General features: G+C 35.1%; 1 protein-coding gene across 1 annotated transcript in view; it reads left to right on the top strand.

Moving 5' to 3' along the window:
• The window catches only part of CNTNAP2 (contactin associated protein 2), a 1149595-nt gene that overhangs the window by 798688 nt on the left and 324291 nt on the right, over positions 1 to 26616 (top strand). Inside the window, 1 exon segment of the mRNA XM_032182107.1 lies at positions 19150 to 19350. Within this exon segment, the coding sequence (XP_032037998.1) occupies positions 19150 to 19350 (201 nt within the window).

Genomic DNA, 26616 nt, shown 5'->3' with positions numbered 1-26616 from the left:
CCCCCTTTCTAGTATAATTCTTTTCCCTAAAGCTGCAAATCTTCAAACACGTTGAAAAATCATTATATGTATTCATACCCTGCCTCATTCAGGTCAAATGTATGGGGTGGCTTCCCTGCCCACTTTCCCTCACCTTCTTTCTCTCTAGTTTTTTGTTTTGTTTTGTTTTGTTTTTTAACAGAAGCAGCACATGTAATGATTACTTCAATGACTTCTTGAGTAGACATTAAAAAAAACAAAACTGTCATATCCTGTGATTTTTCTGCCTTCTCTTGATGTAAATATTGGGTCACTGGAGTGCTTTTACAATGACATATGTAGAAACATATGACAGAAATATAAATGTGCCATTCATCACAACATACAGATGAAAAGTGCCCAACAGTGGAAAATGTTTTGCACGTATCTGTATAATTAGTTTTTCAGACATTTTGCCTGAGAAATGATTTGCTGAACTGCCAGGGTACCAAAGCTTTTATTCATTCATACAAGCCTGTCAGAGTTCAACAAATATTTGGACAGCTCCCTCAGACACGTGGCTTAATATTTAGGTAGTCCTATGTGTGTGGCCAGAAGTTGGACTTGATGATCCTTGAGGAACCCTTCCAACTCAGGATATGATTTTCTATATTTATGCATGTCAAACGTAGAGTTTTGAGCAATTTAATTATTCTCTAGTAAAGGCCTTTTTTTTTTTTTTTAATGTGTAGCTTCTCTGGTGTGATAGAGGAAGAAACTACTACATTTTTAATTTTTAACTGAAGTAGGAAAAATTGGCACACATCATTCAAAAGCATCAATTTATCATTGGCAAATGTTAAGTTTATATGACAATCAAACTATAGAGACCTTACCCAGAGTAATCTCAGTACAGAAAACATTCATTATGAGTATTCAAAATCATTTACCTAAAACAGAGGAGGGAAGAGCAGCTTTAGTGCTTCTATTCTGGTTTAACACAGCAGGCAGCTAAGCATCTCACAGCTATTCACTCTCCTCCCCTCTCTCTCCCCACCCCCTTCCCCAAACACAGTGGAAGCGGGAAGACAATTTAAAAAAAAAAAAAAAAAAAAAAAAAAGTAAAAATTTAGGTTGAGATGAAGACAGTTTAATAGGATAGAAAAGGAAGTCAAAGTAATAATAATGATAATAATAATATATATACGTATATATATAAAGCAATTGCTCACCATCCACCAACCAATGCATAACACCTCCCCAAGTATCAATTTCCCCCAGTTTTTTTGTTCAGCATGATGCTGTATGGTATGGAACATCCCTTTGACCAGTTTGGGTCAACTGTCCTTCCAACCCAAACTGTTCTATAGTTCTATGATCACGTCTAAAACAGGATCTCTGATATCATACCTAAGTTGAGTTCATCCTCCTAACCTCAGAGTACAAAAACAGACCCATCAGGGACCTGAAGACAATATGAGATATGTTCATGCCTTTGCCTGTCAGGTAGTCGAAAACTTCTTGCACTTCATTTTTAGTTCATTGATATTTTTTTTTCCATTTGTTCTTGTTTTATAAGGCATGTCATTTGTGTTATAGGTTTAATTAATGTATCTTTTTATTATGCATTTAGATTTTATATCATTATCTTTAATATATATGAAAATTAACATTTTGTGAAAAAGCTCATTGCAATACTGAACTGTATCTCAAGAAATCTGGTTAGTACCTTTTCTCCTCATGCGCTGGAGCACAGTACTGATTGCTGGTAAGAAGTTAGTCATGGTTGTCTCTGCAACTGGATGTAAACTGTCCATTCACCTTCAGGCATTTCACTGGTTGTAATTGCCAGCCTTTAGACTAGTCTTGATTAGATGAAACTTGCAATCTGTAATCCTTTTGAAATAAATCAGAATGCATTTTTTTTGTTTGCTTATTTTTGCCTGAGGTTGCAAAAGTTGATGTTAGGCACTCCTGTGCTTGGCAATTACTTGCATCTACATTAAAATCACAGTCTAACTGGCAACAGATCATGAGTGCAGGTTGTTGCTGTGTTCTCTGACAACATGTTGAGTTTGCCATATTGACAGCCTTTCATGGTGAAAGAGGAAAGGACCACAGGCTCCTCAACCCTACTGATAAAGATGCATTCCAGTTCCATGTGATTGTGAGTTTTGTTTGTTTGGGTTGTTGTTTTTTTGATGTTCAAAACTTCTAAATATATTGCTGTAGAAACAGTCTCCTCAAGAACGTGAAAGATTTAACTATTTCAGGGATCATCATAGATTAAAAAGAGGTGGATTCTATTGGGAAAGCAGGATGTAAATCAACACCTGATGACTTCCTTAAACAAAAATGTGTCATTAAAAAAATGTGGTGTCTTAACCTCAGGGTTTTCAGTAAATCACATTAGAATCTCCAATTATTTTCTCCAGTCTCCTTTGTATACATAGAAAATGAAAAGCTAGCCCAGTGTGCAACTACAGGGAAAATATCCAAATCATAAGATAAAGAATATCTTCTGAAGTATGCCCCCAGGAGTAGAGGACAAAACTTTGTCATTGGCATTTAAGGCAGCTTCTCAAGTTGCCAAGTAAGAAAAGCATTTCCTCCTGCCTATCTTTTATTTCTCACTATTTTTTCTTTCTCTCCTACCTCAAGCTATGGAGCATCATAAGTCTATGGAGTATCATGGCATACAAGTCTGGAGCATCATGTCATCCTCTTAACATATTTCAAGTAGTTGGAGCACCAACATCACATTATACCCATACATCTGGCATAAAGCTACTAAATGTACACTGATCTCAAAGAAAGAGAAAAAAATGACTTTTGAGAGTGACATAGCAGAAGTGGTTGAAAATATAGCAGAATCTTTGTCTTGTCAAAGTATTTAGCTTTGAAGGAAAAAAAAAATCCTGATACCATCTGCGATCAGAAAATATTCCTCATTTGCTGGAAACAGCTCTTAACTGAAGTTAGAAAGCAGCAGATCTTTTTGGAACCCTTTCTTCATTGCAGGATCACAAAAGTCTGTATTTGAAGAAATATATCCAAAACTCAAGGAGAAGAAAAATGGGATTGTTAGAAATAGGATGATGAAGGGAACCGCCTAACTGCAGCAAAAAGCCAAGCGGGAGCCATACAGATGCTATGTACGCAGATACAGGAGAGTTCTAAGAGCCTTAGATAGCTTGCTATGTGTTTTGTTTGTCTGAATTTAGTATTGTAGGAGAGAACATAAACCAGTTCTATTTTAAACCGTTACTGTGACTGTTAGAAGCAAACATTTAACTCTGAATTCACTTCCCATACACTTGTGCTATTGTAGATGTGAGGAAGCACAAAATACTTCAAATCAGTGATAAGCTTCAGTTATCCCTAGAAAATTCCTTTCATAGAGACGATTTTTGAAACTGCAAACAAAACTTGAATGTTCTGTAAAATATTTTATTTGCTTGTTTTATTTTGGTCATCTAAGAAACTGCTAGACAGTTAATTTACCCCTGAAATGATAGCAAAAGGTTTTTGTTGTTGTCGTTGTTGTAATTACAATTTTTATGGTAACACTTGGAGGGATTTTTGTGGGTTTTTTTTTGGATGGGACAGATTTGGGGGGAGGATTGTTTCTTTTTGCCTCTATATCATTGTGGAAGGCATTTTTATGCTTCTTTTGGCTTTGAGGAACAAGTGATCAAAATGTACTACATCAGAAGCCTGGAAGGTGTACATCAGTAAGTTCAGGTGGGGATTTCTGGTATACCAAAATATTTTCTCATATTTGTTTCCCCCTTAAGACTTCCTTGTCCTGAAACAACATTTCAAAGTGTGACATTTCAGCAAGTCATATTCAGAGTCTGTTGGTTGTAATTGCTAGTGCTGTCTTGCCTTGTTGACATACAGTGGGACTAGGAAGAAAACTATTTACCTATTGTAAGTATTCTTTCTGTCATCATTTTCTTTAAATTTAAAATCAACATAACTAAAAGAACACAGAGCAGATTAGTTTAAATGAAACATATAAAATTCTCTTTAACTGGCAAATGGTGCCAGTTCACTTATTACTGAGATACATAATCAAGTGATGAAATGATTACAGATAATTTTTAAAAGACAGAGAAGAGAGATTCATTCCACTCAAGGATTCCTAACCAGTGTTCAGGGTGCAGTGCAGCACACTGATGCATAATTCTCTAAATTAATTTACCTCAAAGGGCAGGTTAGTTGTACTGTCACTATTGCTGTTAAAAAATTAGGAATTCTTGCTTCCTCCTTTTTTCTCTGGCAGTTTTTTTTTTTTGTTTGTTTGTTTGTTTGTTTTTGGTATGTGTGTTTTGTTTTTCTTTGTTTTTAAAAAAAAAAAAAAAAGAGAGGGAATGAGATGAATCAGCAATGAATTATCCACAGCAGACATCCATTTTCACCTCTATATACACATACATAGTGAGTGAAAGTGCTGGTGATGCACATCACTTGTATGGACAGGAGGTGTACAGAATGACTCTCCCATGATTCCTTTCCAAGGATTTACTAATCTGTGAATTTAGTACAGATTATGGAAGAGTGTGAATTTCCAGTGTTACAGAGAGTTTGTGTGAAGACTGTCTTTGAACACTCCTAGTAATTCTCAAGATTACAGACGTAATTGCAGTTTATCACTTAGTGCTTGTCTACAAAAGAAAACAAGTGTGCAATAGTTATAATGGGAATTTAAAGTAGACATGATATTTTTAATAATTTCCAGATTGGGCACTTATTACAGCCTGGGGGGCTAATATGCTGTAAATTCACCTCCATCTCTGTTGCACATGTAAGGAGACAAATAGAACTGGCAAAAAAGCCTGCAGGTTGGTGGGAATACATGTGAAAAGGACATAAATCTAGGATCATCTCATCTGGGAATTGGCTGTTTTTATCTCCAAAGCCACAGAAATCAGCACTTCCATTGAAAATAAGTCAGTCAAGGGAAAGATACTACAAAGAGACTGCTAACATCTGTGAAAATCAAGGAAGAATTTTCCTGGGAGAACCAGAATTGGTTGCAAGCTACTAGATTATCACTTACTCCATAGTATCAATTAGGAGAAGAACTGTCGGCATAAATTTGTTACAGTTTAAAAGCAAACCAGTAACAGCATTCAACTTGGTTTAGTGATCAGGGCCAAGCCACTAGAGGCCAAAGATAAGGAGACTGCGAGACCCTGAGGAACAACTACAACTGGAAAACATGCACGGAGCAAACTCTCAGATTTGGAATGGAAAACTGTAGATTATATGAATCAGGTTTCTCTTTAGAGAGTCAGCTATTTGCTGGAAGCCAAGTCTACCTGATTTCTAATGAGATATATGCAAGACGGTGCCACTTGGCATTCAGTATCACATTAGGTATCTCCATCTGGTTTTATTGTGTTTAAAGTTTATATTTATAATCCATCATTAACATGTTTTTAGACATCCTGCTTTAGAGTTTTTTTGCTAAAAAAAACTTTTGCTAAACCATTTTTTTTTTATATATATATACTTTTTTTTTAAGGTGGGGGGGACGACTGAAAATATTGTCTTTATCTAGTATGTGTCTGGTTTACAGTGACATACTTCCTTGACTGGGATCTATTGATGTAATGATCTTCAGTTACCCTAGATAAGATTGATAAGACTAACTTCACACATACTGGAGCATTCAATAGTAAGCAATTTTAGAAAATAGTGAGAATAAATCATTCCCTTTCCTTCCAAAAATTCTTTTATTTATTTATAACAAATATGTTACCCTAAACCTTGAGAGACTAGCTTTTTTCTCTACTTTGAGAAGCAATTGTGTACCACAAATTGAAGTTACTGTAGATTTTCTGTCAGAACTGTGTTGTCTGACTGAAATGGAATAAACATGTTATTAATCATAAAAGGAAATTAAATATGTTTGTTTGTAGTAATACTACAAAATGCTGTCACAAAACTCTTGTAAAAGGCAGCATTAGAAATTACTGTATCGGAGATCTAGGGATATCACAGCTCTATTGGATTCACATCAATAGTCTCTGGAGAGAAATTGGTACACTTACAGAGGCATACATATTCCACAGGAACTGCTTGACAGACAGCTTGGGAGAGCTGGAAAGACAGAGGTGACTTTGCTCTCCAAAGCTTTAGCATACAGGGCTCTCTGCCTTCTACTCACTATTCATGAATCTAGATCAAATAAGTTTCTGTCAGAAGGACTGGCTTTTGCCTGCAGGTGCTTTATTGCTGGTATTGATCTGGTAATTACCACAGCACTAAGCAGAAATACTTACTATAATAGTTACTCTTACTACACAGTATTCTGTGTTTTATGGTGAGCAACTGATGAACAAAAAGCAGAACTGATACAATGCTATTTAGAAGTTATGCTAAGACTGTTCGGGTGACTGGTATTTCTGCTAGATAGAGTAGGTATAAATGGAGAAGACTCAGGTACTGTTGGTCAAGAGCTGTTGTTAGCAACTCATTATCTTGCTTTATACATTGGCATGCATTCACTGCTTGCTTGTGTCATTGTAAAAACTGGATTACTTAGAAACAATATAATTTGTTTCATTGTTCTGTGGGAATTATAAATAAGTACACCAGCATACTTAATCAATGTTATTACTCAGAAGGGTGCTATGACATTTATTTCAGCAATCTTTACCAACTCCACTGTGTTCAGGAGTTCTGAGCAGTTGCTTCACTTTTGCCTGTCACTTTTGTCATGACAGTCACAAATTTTTGCTGCAACTCTCATGTTAATATTAAAACCATGCTACTTAATGCCCAGCTGTATTGCAAATGTGCTTTGAGCAGAGCAGAGGTGCTGTAGATGCCACAGGCCACCAGCCACTTTCTTTTTCATTAATCAGAGACAGAGAAATCGAATTAACTGACATTTCAGCCTTCATAGGCAGAAATCACTAATCAATCTTGTGGTTTTAGTAGCACATTAAGACCCAAACCTAGAAAATTTATTTTCAATATTATATGTTAATAGTTTCAAATCAAATAATATGTCTTGAAGACGTAGATAGAACAAAGACATTATCTAATATCCCTTGAAGATGCTTCCTTCTGTTTCCTATCCATATTGGCCTTGGAAATATCTGCTGTTAACTCTGTTACTAATAAGTTGGTTCAAATGTATTTGTGACTAACATTTTAATATGGCCATTAATAAGTCTCTTCACATTCCATCTTTCAATAATATTTTCTACTTCATATGGTCTCTAAGTTATTTCTTCAAATTCATGAATGAGAATGAATATGGAGCAATTGTAAGTATTATCTGTGTTCTTTTAAGCAAATAAAAAAATATATAAACTTTAATTCTGAGAAAACTGTGGCTCCCTTGAGGATTTCTGATCTCTCAGAATGGTATGTCCTTCAAAAAATGTTGTTTCTTATTTGATTTTTTTTTTTTCTTAAAGGTAGATTGAAAAAAAAGATACAAGGAAATACAAGGTCCTTTTTTTAAAAAATTATTTTCAGGACATCCTTATGCCTAAGTGAATATCTGCCACATGACTGGAATAAAGTGAATTTTTAAGAGAATTGACCAGTTTCTCTCGGTTCCATGTACCACAAAGATTTTTCCATAATTAGTAAATTATTATCTCTTTTAATTTGTTTGGTCTTCTAGTTTTGGTGAATTCAGTGTTCACAGAATTTATGTATTAGTTATGTTAAGATCTTTTGGTAAATGGCTTTTTGGGTGAGAGAGGAACTGATTTTTTATTTATTTCTTTATTTATTTTTATCGTGGGCTAAAAATTGCTGTACATGAAATCTAGATTTTAATCGATAAATTTATATTTTAATTCTTGAATTGATGATGAACAATTTATATCTTACCATCAATTTCCTGAACTATCCAGACTGCATGTTTAGTGATCTGAAATTTTAATTATTAATATTCAAGGAGTTACATTGGAAAAAACATTAGCTCTGTCAAAACATTTGAGCTGCAACACCAGTTTCCCTGAGCCACACAGTTTTGCAAGTGCTAGAAAGTTTACAGTATTGTCTGTACTTGTGTTTGTAGTATGTGCTCCTTTTCCTGTTTTGTCTTGTTTCTCTTCCTTCTCTGTTTCCTTTTCCTTGTCCTTTACTTTTTTTTTTTTTTTTTCCTTTTCCTTTTCCTTTTTTTTTTATCTTTGGTCCATTGAATTAACTGGGGAAATTTTTGTTAATTTTTGCTTCCTTTTTGCACCATAATGGGGGTGGGGAGCAGTTAGAATTGTTCTGATAGTACGGGGAAAAAAAATGCAGTGTCAGCTGTGCAAGTTGCAGACCGGCATATGGAAATCTGCAAGCAAATGGATTTCTGCATCTGCTCAGAACCCACTGAAGACAATAGTCTTCACACAGTTTCAGCATTTGGTTGATGGATCACATTTTTTGTACTGGATAACATTAGAAGGTAAACTATGAGAACAGTCTGTCACAATGTAGCATTTTTTTTAAAGTGAGCATACATGTGTAAAAGCACGTGTATATCTGATAGGCTATAAAAACTTCATAGGCCTTTTCAATATCACTATTTTAATTTCATCCACAGGTAATTTAATGCTTTTCTGTTCATGGAGAACCCTGAAGAGATAAGAGGGTTGCTTGAATATAAAAAGTGATACAGTTTATATTTCTTGTTCAAGGAAATCAGCTTTCTATTAGTTGAATAAGGGGAAAACTCATAAAAGAATTGGGAAAATTGTTTAAGAGAGAAATCATTTTAAAATTCTATATAAAATGTAATCAGATAGCTAAGTATCTGGCATGTATGGATGAAAGGCATGTACATGTATATTTACAAATAGAAAATATTATGTATGTGTCAAGAAGAGTCATTGATAAAGGCCAAACTTCAGGTCTATGCCAAGTATATTGGAGTCTGTGGTTAAGCTATTACTGATTTTTTCAGTAACATTTTGCTATATGTGGAACCTTGTCTGATCCACCATAGCATTCTCTATGGTTCCTAAATATCTGGCTGTTCTATATGAATGCTGATGTTTCCTTGCAAATAAAATTTCTTGTTGCCCTGGAAAGCAATCAGCTGTGATCACAGATGATTTCTGTAAATATTTGGAGCCTCAGTAGGAGCAGAGAGAGCTTTTTCCAGATAAGCGCGTAATTAAAACATTTAGATGTTCAATTATGTTGGATCCAAGCTACTAAGTATATTGTGCACAATCAAGAATTTTTCAGTATTTCAAATATATAACTTAAATATGTAATTTCTATATAATGAAATGTGTGTCTTAAATTTATTATTTGGTATGGTTATATATTAGATTATTGTTGGGGAGAGGGAAACAGTGTTTACAAGCCTTCAGTGAAAGGGAAGGTAATACAAGACCTACTGAAGAAGGAACTTCATTTTCATACATGTATATGTCATCCTCTTCTTCCGCTTCTGTAGAGATTTCTGTGCATGGTCTGATTTCTTGAAGCTTAAAAGACTGTGCAGGAGAAACAGGTTTGTGGAAATATACATTTTTCTGCGTTTATTTTTCATGAATCCTATGGCTGCTGACACTGGAAAGAGTTTTGTGAAAGCAAGGGTCTGTTGGACATTTGCTAGCAGAAAGCCAGTGAGGTGGCTGGTACAAATAATTGTGTTGTTTCCCCACAGCACTTAGGGTACTATTTGCATGGGATATGCACTGCAAAGATAATTGGAAATTTTGATAGAAATAATGTCCCTGCAATGAGTTATGGAGCTTTAATGATGGCTATTTAGGTCCTGAGATGAGAAGGAAAGTGTCACACCATGTGGTTATGAGGAAATTAATTAACAAATAAATAAATAAAATCACATTCAAGGATTTTCTACTTCTGGGATTTGGAAGTTTCTTGTCAGTCTAGCATGATCTTTATTCACCATCTTTACCATACTTTTAAAATAGTATTTTATATATTATTTAAAATCCAACTTGTGACCCTTATTCATAAGTATAAGCAGGATATTTATCTTTTCTCAGGACCAAGCTGTAACTTTTGCTGTAATTTAGCCTATTATGTCCTATATCTTATTATTAAATAACACATGGGTGTTTTATGATAGATGAAATCACTTAAGCACTGTTGAGTAATGTGGTGTTTTAAATCACATTTCAATTGAGAGATTACAAATAAGGACTTTCAATGCTTCAAAATTCTTCTGTCAGTCACAGTGTAACCAAACTTCATTCTGCTATAATGTGACAATGAATGGCAGTATTTGAATTTTCTAATGCACAAGTGCTGAAATGTTGAAAAAGCAAGAAACATAATGTTAACCTAAACTACAGTCACAGTAGTGTTTGTTATTCAGTTATCCAATGACATGTTTAAGTTTAAGCAGAAGTTTTCTAATGGGATTCTTAAATTTAAACACAGCTTATATATTTCATAATAATAAACAAATTATCTAGAATGTGTGGTGAAACATTGAACTGTTACTTGTCCATTCAGGAGACACCTTTTGAAAGCAAAATTAAAAAGAATATTGGTTAGAAATGCAGTTACCCATAACTTTCCAGAGTTCAGATGTAAATAGCCAAAGAAGCTTCTATCAAGAGAGAGCTACATTCTTGAAAATGGAAGTAATTATTTCACAAATATATGTCTTTTTGAATTCTTCACACCAGTCTTTTCAGGAATTGTAACATTCAGTTTATTGCTGCAGTGATTAGAGAGGGATCTTCAGTACTCCTTTTCCTGTCTGTCCAAGGACAGGAGCCAGCAGGATGCAGAAGAGGAAAGTGGGGGAAATTACTCTTGAGAGAACTAAGTTGGATCAGTTAAGGGTATGTTGAGAATTCAAGCACTGAAAAACTGATGGGAGAAAGAAAGGTAAAGTTTTAACAGTAACGGTCAAGGGCTGCATGCCTCTTCTGTCTGTTCAGCTAAGTTATAATGAAAATTCACCTTATTTTTCAGTCAAGATAGTCCAGGAAATGGTTTCCTAAGATTCAAACTAGTACACTGAAAAGCATTGATGACCATTTTTCCTCAAGATATCCTTCCAAATAAACTTTTCAAACTGTGGTACTTTTCTCATTAATTCTAAAAATCATAACATCATTGCTAAAGTATTCTTTAGAAGAATTAAATAGAAGTAAAGAATTCATTGCTAAAATAAAAGGTCAGGCAGTAGGCTGATTTTTTTTTATATATTTTTTTTTTGGTGGATATGTTCCAATGATAAGCTAAAATGAACTGAAGGTCACTTTAAGATGCATGCAAGTGAGCTTTCCAGTTTTACAATACCAGGTGATATATAGAATCATTTAATGGTTTGGATTTGAAGAGACCTTTAAAGATCATCAAGTCCACCCCATCTGTCATGGGCATACACATCTCTCACTAGATCAGTTTGCCCAGAGAGCTGTCCAACTTGCACTTGAACACTTCCAGGGATGGGGCATCCACAACATCTCTGAGCAACCTGTTCCAGTGTCTCACCACCCTCAAGAGTGTCCTCCTTATATGTGATCTAAATCTACCTTATTTCAGTTTAAACCATTACCCCTTGCCTAAAAGGGCACTACAGGCCCTTTTAGAAAGTCCCTTTGCCCATATTTTATTTATAAATACTGTATATATATACATATATATATACTGTAAATTATTTTATCTCCTTTGTTCTTGAATTTAATGTTCCTCAATCTAAATTGTACTCCAATTGCCATCTATTAGACTAGACATGTAAATGATCCAAGTCTTCCTTTGTATGGCTGTACTGTGTCTCATTATTTATTGTTCCTTCCAGTATATGATGATTTTTAAATTCTTGTTCCTATTAGTACCCATATGCAGTCATTTTCTACATTAGATCTCAAATCTGATTTAAGCTTTTACCATACAGGTACTGTTTTTCACCATAACAATGTTCTATGTTGCTACACTTTTTTTTTTTTTTTTTTTTTTTTTTAAAGTGATCTATGTTCTGTTTCTTGAGATACTCTTGAAATTAGCTTTTCACAACTGTGTTGTATGTTTTGAAATCATCTTGAATAATTTTGGTAAGAACTCTTCTGTTTATCACATCATTAAACCACCTAAGGCTTCCAACAAATCATGTAGGAACAACCATGTGATTTCATTATCACTTCTCTGATAACAGAATATTCTCTGAAAACTTTCATTTGGTCACATCTTTACACTGTATCTTGTAAAGCACCTGAATAATTTATTATATATTTAATTTATATATGATAAACTTATGTTCAGTATCACAGTAAGTTCACAGAATAAGTAAGAGATTTTCCTCTTCATGAACTATCACAACAGTGCATAAACACAAAGAGAAGTGCACAGTTTCATTGTCTCAGATGATAATGTCTGTAAGAATTAAAAAGGAAAATATCCAACCAGTTACCAACCAGTGGATGGTAACTAAATTTAAAAATGTGTTGTTATCTTGATGAAGAAACAGTGAAAAGAAAAAAAAAAAAAAAAGTAAAAGGAGGAAATAACTGAAGCAATAGTTGAAATATGTTTTGGGATTGATTAATTCCACACCTAAATACAATTAATAAACTTACTGACTTTGATTTCAGTAGAGTTTGGTCCATAAGATCATTCTTTGTTTACTCTTTTTGTTTGGTTAGTTATTTCCTCAGGACATTGGATTTTTCTGATCTGAAACCATTTGCTATATTAGTGAGATGAGAGCAATAGAATTCTTATCACCAGAGTATTTTTATTGCAAAATTGACATTTGCAAATCTCAGGCGAGATTGTCAAAACACTCATTAACTTCAATGGAGCCTTTATTTCCCATTTTTATAAACCAACTGTAACTCCTTTGAACTCTGTAGCTGAATTAGTTTCAAACTGCTACATATATTTTGAAACTTGTGTATATATATATATTCTCCACATAGAAGAGTAGATTTATATATATATAGTTATAAAGGAGGGGGGAGAAAAGGGTACCGTGTGCTGTAATTTTTTTTTTTTTTGACATCATTTGTATACATCAGATTTTCTGTCTACAACATTGCTTCAAAAAAAAAAAAAATGTTTAATGACATTGCTAATGACTGTTGAGGTACCATCCCACACAATTCAACAGAAATTGAAATACCAAGTATGTTCTTATTGGAAAATAAAATTGGAGATCTCATAATATGAGGTGATTACCATTGCAATTTTTATCCTCCCTAGAAGGCAGTCCACTTTAAAATGGTCTGTCTTGTATAGTTTCTTGAGTGATTTGTAGTGTAGCATATTGTAGAGCACATTGCAGTAATCTAATTTGAAGTGACAAATGATAGTAAATGATGATAGTAAAAATCATGATGTCTAGTAAAGAGGCAGCTATCATAAGGCTGACATGTGGGAAAGAAATGCGTTCTTGAATGTTGATGCAATACAGTTGTAAAATGGTAGGTAGAAATCCAAAAGGACCTGCAGGCATCATTTCTTAACAAGTGCAAAGCACCCAGCAGCAGAGGAAGATGGATATAATTTTTATTGCATCTTGAAATTACTTCACCCTGCCTTTGTCATAGGTATTGCCTTACACTTATGTTAACTGAGCTTGTGGCTATCACATCCTTCCATGTTATCTGAATGCTAAATATACACATCTGGTTTTAACAAGTTACAGATGTGAGAATTTTCAGCAGTTTAGTACTGGTTATCAGCACAGATCACTTATCCTCAGTCCTCTGCCTACAAGTTCACAAAAAGTCTACTAAACAGAAAGAGACTTGGTACATGATGAGCAATATTTTGGATAAAGAGTAATTAGGCTCCATGATGTTAGTGATCAATAAGACAGTCATCTAGAAGAAATGTCATCAGCTTGAGGATTAGAGCTTCTGAAGTGTTGATGTTGCTTATGACTGACAGACAGAATGGACTCCAAATATCGGAGTGGACTTGCAGTCTTTACTTCTGGATTTGTAAATAATGATGGTCATCAAAGGAATATGACTTATTTGAGATGACCAGGTTTTCTCAAAATTATCTTCTCTGAGACTTCAATCAAGAACCACTGTGTGGGTGAGTATGATGAAAGTCATCATTACCAGATGATATTAATCAAAATTGTCAGCCAAATTTAAGGTCATGAAAGTGTGTCCATTAAAAAAGCCTCTGAGCTTTCACCAGAGACAGAGAGAGGATGGTTTCTGAGAAAGAAATCTCTTTTCTGATTTCTTGAGTGAAAAAAAAAGTAAAAATCTTAATACTATAAGCCCATTAATACTTAAAAAGCAGAACCATAATGGTGTTAAATGTATCTGAAGATTAAAGAAAAAAAGAAAACAACAACAAAAAAGTTTATGCTTGTGAAATTTATGGATCATATTTTCTAAAGTTTATTTTCAAATTTTATTTCTAATTAATTAACACTACTAAATCTTACTTGACTTTTCTGTAAGAAGCAAGTTTTCTTGCTTGAGTGATCACCAATCAAATGAATTAGGAAACACCATTTCATTGCAATGACATATTTACAGTATATATTAATTGTGTTTCACTAAAAAAAAAGCAAAATGGTTCACTAATAAAATAATTCATTAATAATGATTGGTAATGATTCAATAATAAGTAAAATGGATTTTAAATTTCTCTAACCACTAACTACAGGAAAAACTGACTGTCAGTGATACAGAATAGTTGTAAATACTATCGCCAGCATAACAAAATAGGCTAAGTATTAAGTGGGAAAAATCTCTTGCATTAATATTTGATTAGATAATTTGAATAGCTAGTGATTATTGAATCGTTACTAATTACATCATCATGATTAGTTAGTGGGCAGGACTGTAAAAGAGGCATTGCAATGGAATGGTGTTTTGAAAAGAATAAATTATGAATGTCACTTTAATTGCCTTTCGAGGAAATAGGTGGTCATTTCCTTTTTTTTATGTTATTTTTAGATTAATCTTCATCTCGCTATAATATCTGTCTGTGGGGGAGAAAGTGCTTCAGCACAGAGTAATACATAGACTAATTTAGATGGACTCTTTTTTTTTCTATATTTGTATCAAATATTTTACCAGTTTGGAGTTAATAAGATTGGTCCTACTAAATAACCTCATACATTCTATTAATAATCTATGATTACTGATACGATTTTTACAAAGCAAAAAACTTTTCCATAGTAATTATTCCTTTACAGCTGGAATGATTTACAGAAAATTTTAAAAAAGGAGAATGCATTTTCTAGGAATTGCATGTTAATGACTAAGTGGTCATCTGGGAGCAAATTATCTTTCTGATGACCATTAGCTGTTGTCCTCCAGTGGGAAATCTAGTTTCAATATAATGATTACTGTTAGGGAGCGCCTATGCTTCTGTGTCAATGGGAAGTATCTAGTCTCTTCTACTGAAGGCAAGTCACATCCTCTTGAAATGTGGACAGGTTGAGGCCAAGAGATGGAACAGTGTGGGACAGGTGCTAAGTTTTCAATGCACACATTACTTTTCTTCTTCCCTGTGTTACAAAGATGCTTGTTGCAAAACTGCATTGAATTCTGTTCTCTGCTTAAATCTGTGGTTCAACATTATTTGTAAGGAAAGTGTAAGGGATTCATCCCAAATTACATCACTCACCTCAATGGCAGAACTTCTCTTCTGATACTTCACAAATAAATTATTTTCTGACAAAGAAGCTAAGAAAGTTATCTTTCTAAAAATCCACCTTTTTAGTGTAAATTAATGATAGAATAAAGTAGACTACTCCAACTTTAAATATCACTGAACTTAACTGAAATCTCTGCATAGGATTTACTTTTGGGGAAAAATGAAATGCAGTCAACCTGATTAGCAATGATGCTTTACCTAATTATGATTGTATAATTTATCTTTCACTCAAGTCAGCAGATGAGATAATTCTTGCTTCTCAATGTTATTATGATATCAAAAGGAACTTTATCACTATCCAGCCTACATTCTTAAACTACAACACTACTCAAAAGTCTCTTAGGTTTATGAGCTAATGATTAATGAGATTGTTCATAAGCATATATTCTACATAATCATTAAGGTTTTCTACTATGACGTTTTTTTGCTCAACTGCTATGTCTGTATCTCAAAGTTCTGTGTTATGTATGAGTTTCAAATTTAAGGCAAAGCCCAGCTCCTACACTGGCTGTCTAAACTACTTTTTAATCACTACTTTTAGACACTACTTTTAGGCAATTTTGACCAGCCTCAAAGAAAACACTACACAATGGACTAAGGTGCAGGAATACGTTGTCATTGAAACCCAGAAAATGGTGACTGTCCCATGCAGTATCACAGAAAACAAACAACCAAAACTCCCCTAATTTGGTTTATATTGCTCTTATGGCCCTTCTCTGTAAAGTTATTGCATATTTTTTGAAATTTAAAACATACTTGGCTAGCTTTAAACATTAACTTTAATTTCCTTTGTTTGTAATGGCTATGATAAAGATGTTACAGTAGTACTATAATTATCCTTAGATTATTAATAACCATTCTCAACATTAGCTCATTTTAATATAGTTTTATTAATTTGAATTTTAAAGGTCATAAACACAGAATGTTTTACAGATGATGCCTCTTAGCATTATAATTGGTATGTGACCTCTGTTCTTTAAAGGTGTGTTTCACTGTACAGAAGTCATATACACAGCTCTTCAGCTTCTTATACTGTCCTGAAAATTGTCTCTAAACACTTGTGTTTAGAAATAGCCATAAGTTATGCTTTCTTAAAATAATTGCCAGTATATTAGGGGAATATTCATACCAATAATTTCCAGGAGTATATATCAAATTACAGTTAACTAGGATACATTTTTCACCTCCAAATGAGATTCCTTATATGAGATTTCTGTATATTATTGACATAAAATATGCTTTTCTTTTAGATTTTGATATGTTAACTTTGATTACCACATCCTGTTCTCAGCTACATGAGAGCAATTCTATAAATCATGATAATACAAGTACTTAAGGTAGTATGAACTATTTGCATTACCATTTTTGTAACTAAGTTGGCTGCAGTTCTCAGCAGATTACTGACTGAATGGTACTGAAGAATGGTGTCAACTACAAGCAGTTCTGAAAAATTGGAACAACGAAAGAAGACGGTATTATTTTCAAACTATAAATATCTAGCTGATTTCCTTGGGAAATATTATCACATTAACATATAAGACTAAGTCTAAAAGGAAAAAAAAAAAAATGTTCTAGCTGTGCAGTGTTATTTTTCTCCCTTTCTACTTAAAAGCAACCTAGATCCATCCATGAGTATGTTTCTGTATTCCTTTATACAGCGTCCACAGTAAAGCCTGAAATTCCCTCAGTGTGAGGGGAAGTGTCAGGGCTACATTGTCTGGAATCCAGTATCTTGAAAAGAGCTCCCTTCACAAATGTGAGGCCCAGTTCAAGTCTTATTGCCAATGCTGTTCCTATGGCTTTCAAATGGCTAGCCTAGGGGTCTTTCCTGGCTCAGAAATCCAAGGTGAGATTTTAAATGGCCTTTCTAACATGTTAGAACTCTTAAATGTGCAGCACTTTCTGCCAAAAAATGAGACATTGCTGTCAAAGAATGTATAATCTATATCACTCCTTTTTCAAAAACAAATTTTCAGTAAACTTCCATCCCAGGCTTTCGACCAAATTCTCATGTGGTCTCTATATAACATGGTAGGTGAATTGCTAATTTTTTGTTTCTCCTTGGAACACAGCTTGGTTAAAAAAGTGGGAGACATTATTCATGTGTTCATTGATAAACTACACTGTTTTCAGTATTAAAAATTAAAAGATGTAATCACATTAGAATCTGGTATGTCCCTAATGTGTACTACAAAGCAGTATTTCAATCTAGCCCATAGAAACTTCCCATGCATAGTGAATTTTCCTCACAGAGAAAGCCTAAATCTTTAAAGCATCAGCCTTGTGTCATTCTAATTGATTTTTGAACAAAGTTAATCCTTATTATTTCCATAAGTCACTATTATCATCAGTTGTTTAGGAAGCTTCTTCACAGAATACAGTACATAGTATTACAGTATATACTCATTTTTAAAAAGGGTAAAAAGGAGGACCTGTGGAACTACAGACAAATCATCCTTACCCTCTGTGTCAGGTAAGAACATGGAGCAGATTCCTCCCAGAAACCATGTTAAGGCATATGGAAGGCAGGGAGGTGTCCTTAGCCAGTTGTGGATGACACCAAGCTGAGTGATGTAGTTGACACTCTAGAGGGAAGGGATGCCACACAGAGGGACCTGGACAAGTTTGAAAGGTGGACCCACATGAACCTCATGAAATTCAACAAGGCCAAGTGCAAGGTGCTGCACTGGGGCAATCCCCAACATCAATACAGACTGGGGAATATATGGGTTGAGAGTGGCCATGAGGAGAAAGACTTGGATAAAAAATTAAACATGAACTGACTATGTGTGCTTGCAACCCAGAATGTCAATTGTATCCTAGGCTGCATCAAAAGAACTGTGGCCAGCATGTTGAGGGAGGTGATTTTTCCCCTCTACTCCACTGTTGTAAGACCCCACCTCAAGTACTGCATGCAGCTCTTGGGCTCCCAGCAGAAGGACTGGAGCACCTCTCCATATGGAGAAAAGTCTGAGAGAGATGCCATTGTTTAGCCTGGAGAAGAGAAGGTTTGAGGGGAGATGATATTGCAGCCTTTCCTGCTTAAAGGGCCCATATAAGAAAGATGGAAAGAGACTTTCTACAAGGGCCTGCAGTGATAAGACAAGGGGTAATGGTTTAAACTGAAATAAGGTAGATTTAGATCACATATAAGGAGGACGCTCTTGAGGATGGTGAGACACTGGAACAGGTTGCTCAGAGATGTTGTGGATGCCCCATCCCTGGAAGTGTTCAAGCGCAAGTTGGACAGCTCTCTGGGCAAACTGATCTAGTGAGAGAGTATGCCTGTCCAAAGCAGATGGGGTGGACTAGATGACCTTTAAAGGCCTCTTCCAAACCAAATCATCCTATGATTCTACATCGGTTATCAAGACTACAATGGTAATCAGCATTTCATCCTTTCAGCAGTTTGTCATTGTTGGAGCTATGGTCTCATATGATGACTTAACATGCAATGGACTTCTTCCCTGCTGCCCACTCAAAACCATCTTACAGAACACTTTAAACTTTTATCAAAGGCCAAGATTTATTTTAATTCGGTTCAACTGTCTTTATTTTACCAATTCTTGTCTTGTCTTTTTCCACTCTCTATTTCAGAGGATAAAGTATGGACAACTGTCTATCATGATCTGCAACCGCAGACTTCTGTGGTAGGCAACAGCTTGGAAAAATTATCTGTACTGCAGCTCAACTACAGTGCAACGATGGACCAGATTTCTGCCATTACCAGTAGTGCTGAATACTGTGAGCAGTTTATCTCATATTCTTGCAAGATGTCCCGGCTGCTTAATACACCAGGTAGGCTGAGAATGGGTTATCTGTTAAATGCAGTGTCAAAGACACTGAACAAATCATCAGAGATTGCTGCTAGACCAGTCCACTCAGTGAGAGCATATCTTTGTTGTCCTTCATTACACACCTCACACAGAGGTAAATAATTGAAAACACAGAATAAATTATCTTGTTTAGAAAGTTTGCCTTTTTTCTTACTACGTTTTTTTTTTTTTTTTTTTTTTTTTTCACATCACAAATCTGCATGTCTCTCAGATTGTTGCTTCTTAAACCTCCCATTTTTTGGTAAACAGGGTGGGTTTGGAAGTTTAATCATTGGAGATATTGAAATATTGCTTTGACCTTTGTCCTGCATTTTGGTCGTCTGTCTTCATATGCTACTGTCATTGAAGGAACTGGATGAATAAGTATTGGAATTTTCCAACTAATATCTCTGAAACAGTTTTCTTAAACATGGAGTATTTTTAGTGATAATTAAAATTATTTGTGCCGCCTTACACACTGGTAATGGTCAGTAATGTGGTTGTGTGAGAAATACAATATGCCAGGTTAGAGTCATTATAAGTTTTTCATTTTGATCTGTAGCTTTACTGGAAAAAACAGTCCTAGTAATGCTATATGTACCTTCTCAACAACTCTTACCTATAACTGATAAAACTATTACTGTTTGCAGAATCAGTAAAACAGCATATAAAGAAGGAATTATTTTAAAACTATTAATAGGCACCTAGTACTGTATCTATGCTCTAATTGTTATGATAGCATTTGATGGTAAGTAAACTCTCTAATGGCAATTCATGAAGACTGGGTTCTATGTGGAAACACAAAAAATATTTTTTGATTGTGAAATAAGTACATTGTGATATAGCAGTTCAATGTGTTTCAGATGAAGCTAATGGCTTACAGTGTTATACATTAAGCTCCTTCCTCTCATGAATTTATTTTGGCATATTTTCTTTTGGTGGTATAGATACGAGATTCATTTGGCATGCACGCGGGTCTTATCACAATTTCCATAAGCGTTTCCTTAGTTAATAGATACTGTATGCTTGTTACTCCTCTCCTTCCTCCTGCTGTTTTTGAAATATTTCTAATGCATGGTTTGTCTCTGTTGCTATTATTTGCTTAATTTAGCATAGCAAGAGACTCTGCAAAGTGGAAATAATTTCTTCTTTCTTGGGACTTAATGTATAGGAGATTCTGAATCATGTTCATAATTAGAAGTACTGTGAATTAGATTCTGCCAGTGCTATTTGCACATGCTTCAAAAGTGTAGCGTATGGATATATTTTTGGGCAGGTATTAGAAGGTAAGTTTACTTGAGGACTTGAGCTACAGATAATGTACATAGAAACTCATGGTTTACACAGAGTACAGTGTTAGATTTTCTCCGTTGAATGAATAGGACTATTATTTCAGGACCAAATTATATTTGTTAGTATATGCTTATATTGTAGTAAAGAAAGATATACTGTAATTGCAGTTGTTTCCAGCTGCTTCCAATTAAAGCAATTAAGCAGCACACAATTTATTTTAGGAACAGTTTAAAAAAAAAAAAAAAGGAATAATCAATTCCATATATTTCCATATATGTACATTTTTTAATTTCTCAGAAATGGGTGTATATTGGTGTATTTTGCGGATACCTCTTTCCTCCATGTTTCACCTTTGTATGGAAAGGGAAATTAAACTCTTTATAAAATGGTTTCTTGCTCTGAAAGTGAGTTTTCTGGAGGTATTTTACAAAGTGTTTGTTGTTGTTATTTGTTTGTTTCCTGTGAGTGGAAGAAGAAACTATTGTTTCTTTTCCCAAGACAGATACTTTAACCTAAATAGTAGCAACTAATCACACTGCAGTGTTTGCATAACACCTCTAATGGTTTTTTACACATAGCACAGCAGTGATTTGTGTGTTAGTGAGGGAGAGGCCAACACATTTCTTTCTTTACTATGTTTTTGTATTCTTGGCTGGTGTCCTATGACATCTAAGCTAAGGAACTAGTTTTTTCATATCCTTTTTTTTTGTTTGTTTGTTTGTTTTCCCCCCTTGGAGAGAACAGCTCCAAGTACTTACATAGCTTCTTCCACTACAGAGCTTTCTGTATAAATCATTCCAGTATTGTACCCGCTCCCCCCCCCCAAAAAAAAAAATAATATAAATAAATAAACAAAACAAAACAGGAAATAAAATGACATTTTGTATTCCTCAGAAAGTGGAATTCAGACTATTTTGAAACCAGTGGTAAAATCTCTACAGACTTCATAGGATCAGGACACCATTTGTGGCCTTGATCATAGATACTTTTCTAAGTCAGAACTCTCCCTTTACACTTCTCATACATTTCAGTAACCATTTAGAATACACTAGTCCTTTCGTTTTAAATTGCATCAAAGAGAACAGAAAACTGAGAAGAGAGTGCAGCAGCTCAACTTTTTCACTTTTTTGCCTCTTGGGTATCACATCAATTATGTGATAAAAACATGATCCTTTCTCAGGCAGAAACTGCTCAGTTAACATAATTTAAACACAGTCAGGACTGAAGCAGTTTGTTGATCCATTAATGACAAGTAATTAACTAAACACTAGTGAACTAAGGCTTTTGCTTCCTTAGTTATGCATTTCCTGTCAAGGTCGTTGAAGTATATACAATGGCAGTAATACATGTTTTGCTGCTAATAATAGCTTAAATAGTTTTGTTGTTTTGTTTTGATTTTTTTTTTGATTACTTATTAATGCACTGGAAACTGCATTGGAGGTCTATATTTGAGGAAAGCTTTCCTATTTATAAACATATTTTGTTGGGGGATGTGTGGCTGCAGGCATAGAGGTCCAAGAATTCTCATTTATCAGTTGCTTTGAGAGCAACACATTTTGCTCTCATTCTGTACAAACTAAAAATTGTCAGTATTTGGAGTCTCTATTTCTTGGAGTCTGTGTCTTTTAGTCTTAATCATGTACTTTCATGAAGCCAAATGACACAGACATTGCACAGAATAAATCACTGAAAGCATTGAGAGTGATTTTACAGGTCACAAAGCCATTGACTTTCCACTTAGGCAAAGGAAAGCCATATATTTCATGTAAATTCAGAAGAAAATTCAGAGATTCATGAGAGACTTCTGAAAACATACCTGAAAACAGGTCTCTCATAAAATCATAGGATAATTCAGGTTGGAAGGGACTGATGGAGGTCATCAAGTTCAATTTTCTGCTCAAAGCAGAATGAAAGTGCTTGCCTAGCAGTAAATAAAGACTGTCAGGAATTTGTTCTTCTTCCTTACTTTTTGTTTGGTTTCACTTGGTTTGGTTTTGATCTTTCAGCCTAATATCTTTTAAATTATATGCAGACCTAGGGGTCTACTTCAAAATCTTAACAAAAGATCACCAGAAAAAAAATCAATCAAGACAGCTTGGTAACTTTCTTAAGAAAGCACAAAACCAGACAACTCTGCTGAAAATACACCATTTTCTTATCACAGGAAACTATATAATTATAGGTGTATTGTAAACTTCTGGGAAAGACATTTTCAAATGGGGAACCTATAGTGGACACAGTTGTCTCATAGACTTTATGTCAATTAACTAAGTATTGAAGAGAACTCTGTTCAGTTCTTGACTGATGGAGATTTTCTCTGTAACTTTAAGATTTTTTTTTTTTCATTTCAGTCAACATTAGGCTGATGTATCTTATTCTCTGTATTGTTTATTTAGATAAGTGTTTTTTTTTTTTTTTAATACAGCAATTGCTTTGTGAATATACAGTTATTAGCACAATAAAGGCTTGATCTTGGCAATACAAGTAACTATTACTGTTAATATATGAATAAAATGATAAACCCATGGACCATAATTCCAACTTAATAACAGCATGCATGTATATGTAAATTTTGAAGAAAAAAAAAAAAAAAAAAAAAAAACAACTCCAGACTGTTTTGCTCCTTTAAATTTACATTTCTCATATCCTCATTTCTTCGTTACCTTGGAAACTTTCCTTTTTGAGTAGAAAATGATATGTTTAGTACTGAAGACAAGCTAGCTGTTTTCTGAGTTCTCAATGCCCATACACATTCCAGTTGGTATGAGAGGTAACAGGACATTTCCTTCATTTCCAAACTGGAACTTGGATATAGAAGGAAGTTCTTTTGTGCCCACTGGTTAAAGAGAATGAAAGAAGCAAAGAAGGGTATAGAATCACAGTGCTTTTAGAGGAAAAACATCTTTTTATTTGCTATAAGAAGGAAATTATATACAAGATAGTGAAATAATATGTTGATAGACTGCAGAATACTAGTTAATAAAATTATATATTTTCACGCACTGTTGTCATTAGACTTTGAGATAACACCTGCTTGCTACTTCCTTGGTATTAAACTGTCCATGGGACACTGATCTCAGCCCCTGAAATAGGGAGGGAACAGCATGCTGGTTCTGCCATTCTTTGCTTCCCCCTGGGAATGACAACCTGAAGGGAAGAGGGCTGCTGTGTTCACAGTCTTTGAGTCTGTCATTTCCCAGAACTGTAGGAGCTGTAACAAATAATCAGAGTGTGGGAGCTAAAAGCACAGATATACAGAACAAGATCTGTTCGTGTTGTGTACCAATTTATATTGCTATTCACTAAGCAAGAAAAAAAAAAAAAAAAAGTGAAGCCTGTGGGCAGCATATGAAAAGCATAAAGCAGAGTTACTACAGCACATGAATTACTGCTTTATGCCTGTTTTCTTTGGAGTAAATAAGACAGCAGCTTCATGAATTCAGGAGTTTAGCAGGTGGAACAGAGAACTTAATTTGTTCAGTTGTTTTAGTTACAATAAGCTAGTTGAAATACCAGTAATAAACAAAATTTATAGGTAGACTGAAATAAAAACAAAGTTAAAAGTTGAAGTATGGTATTTTTATTAAGTAGCCATCCAAATCAGAACTTAGTATCTAAATTTCCGCATCTCTAGACATTAACTGAAGTAGAGTGGTAGTTGCAGTTGTAATACCTGTTTAACAAGAGTTTCTCAAGAATAGTCTGCAGGACTGCAGAACTCTTCTTCTCTTAGTGATGAGTGGAAGCTGCTCCAAATGTAGCTCAGACGTTAGCACGCAATTTTTACTGCTCTTTCACAAAACATGCTTGTAAACTTTCACGTCCAGATTTAAGAAATTTACTGATTGTTCCCTTCCTCTCTATTACTATTCTAGAATATCACCTGCTAGTGATTTTTTCAAGCACAAGAGTGGCAGAAGCAATGTCCTTGCCCATCACTTTGGTTTACACACTCGTGTTGTAAGCATGAGTGGAAACAAACAACTTTTGGAGGCTACATTTTTCTTTGTTGTTTGTCAAAAGTAATAGTAGCTCATTATAGCCCTGAAAATATTAGAAATCCTTTATGGGAAGCATAACTGTAGTGCTCTAAGACTTAGTTTGTTTACCACATCTTTTTAAGAAAAGGTGTTGTATCTGAATTTTAAATTTAACTCTGTAATTGTAACAGAATGTTCCAAAAAATTTTTTTTTTTTTTTCTTAAATTCACTCTCTCTCTAAATGTGTTCTGCCTACTACGGAAGAAGATTCACTACCTTTAGTTCTTAAAAGAAAGACAGAAGAACCTGTCCTCTGGAAAGAGTCCTCTGGACTTGTTCTAACAGGTCCACATCTTTCTTGTGCTGGGGGCCCCAAACATGGATGCAGTACTCCACGTGTGGCCTCACAATGTCAGAGCAGAGGGGCACAATCATCTCCCTCCACCTGCTGGTCACTCCTCTGTTGATGCAGCCCAGGATGCAGTTGGCCTTCTGGGATGAAAGCATGCAGTGCTGGCTCATGTTGAACTTTTCATCCACCAGAATCCCCAAGTCTCTCTCTGCAGGGCTGCTCTCAATGAGTTCTTCTCCCAGTCTGTACTCATGTCTGGGATTGCTCTGACCTAGGTGTAGCACCTTGTACTTGGACTTGTTGAATCTCATGTGGTTCACACGGGTCCACTTCTCTAGATAGTTCAGGTCTCTTTAAATGTCATCCCTTCCTTCTGTTGTATCAACTGCATCACTCAGCTTAATGTCATATTTAAATTTGCTGAGTGTGTACTCAATCCCATTGTCTGTGTCATTGATAAAGATACTGAAAAGCATTGGTCCCAAGACAGACCCCTGAGGGACACTGCTCATCATCCATCTCCACCTGGACATAGAACCATTGACCACCACTCTCTGGGTGTGGCCATTGAAGTAATTCCTTATCCACCAGATGGTCCACCCTTCATATGTGGAATTGTATTAAAGGCCTTACAGAAGTCCAAGTAGATGACATCAGTTGGTCTTCCCTTCTCAACTGATGCAATTGAGATGCAGGCAGCCACCAGATTGGTCATGCACAATTTGTCTTTGGTGAAGCCATGCTGGCTGTCCCATATCCCCTCCTTGTCCTGTATGTGCCTTGACATTGCCTCCAGGAGGATCTATTCCATAATCTTGCTAGGCACAGAGGGGAGGCTCACTGGTCTATAGTTCCCTGGGTCCTCCTTTCTATTCTTTTTTAAAAATGGGAATATTTCCCTTTTTCCAGTCACTGGGGACTTTGCCTCACTGCCATGATTTTTTTAATATGATGGAGAGTGGTTTGATGACTACATCAACCAATTCCCTCAGGACCCTGGGATGCATGTCATCAGGCCCCATAGACTTGTCATTGTTAAGGTGTGTCAGGAGATCCCAAACTTGCTCTTCATTTACAGTGGGAGGGACTCTGATCTCCCAGCCCCTGCATGGAGGTTTAAGGACTCAAGAGATGTGGGAAGCCTGACCAGTAGTGAAGACCAAGACAAAGAAGTTGTTAAGTACCTCAGCCTTCTCCACATCTGTTGTTACCAGTTCTCCATCTTCATTTGTCAGAGGGAATATGCTCTGCTTAGTGATGACACTCATTTCTTGAGGCTGTACTTTTTACTGAAGGTTATATCTAGGGTTTCCTAAATTATAACCTGGGCTTTCCCAGCTGACTGTCTGGGGCATTGAGCTTTCTCTTCTATATTATGTTGTACACTTAGAAAGCCTTTCTGCCACTCAGGAGTCTCTTTAAATGTCTCTTTTGGTCTCTTTTAGTTATTGACTGGAAGTACTGGAACCATCTTGTTAAATCATCTTGTTAAAACTACTTTCTGTTATTAGTAATGTTATCAGATCCCACCCCCTATATTATACATGTTTTTCATAACAAGTCCATTAGATAAATCCCTGGAACACAGAAGAATGTGTAAAAATTGAATATGGATATGGCATG

Source organism: Aythya fuligula, chromosome 2 (assembly GCF_009819795.1).
Source record: "Aythya fuligula isolate bAytFul2 chromosome 2, bAytFul2.pri, whole genome shotgun sequence".
Lineage (NCBI taxonomy): Eukaryota > Metazoa > Chordata > Aves > Anseriformes > Anatidae > Aythya > Aythya fuligula.
This window is presented reverse-complemented; position numbering and strand designations above follow the sequence as displayed.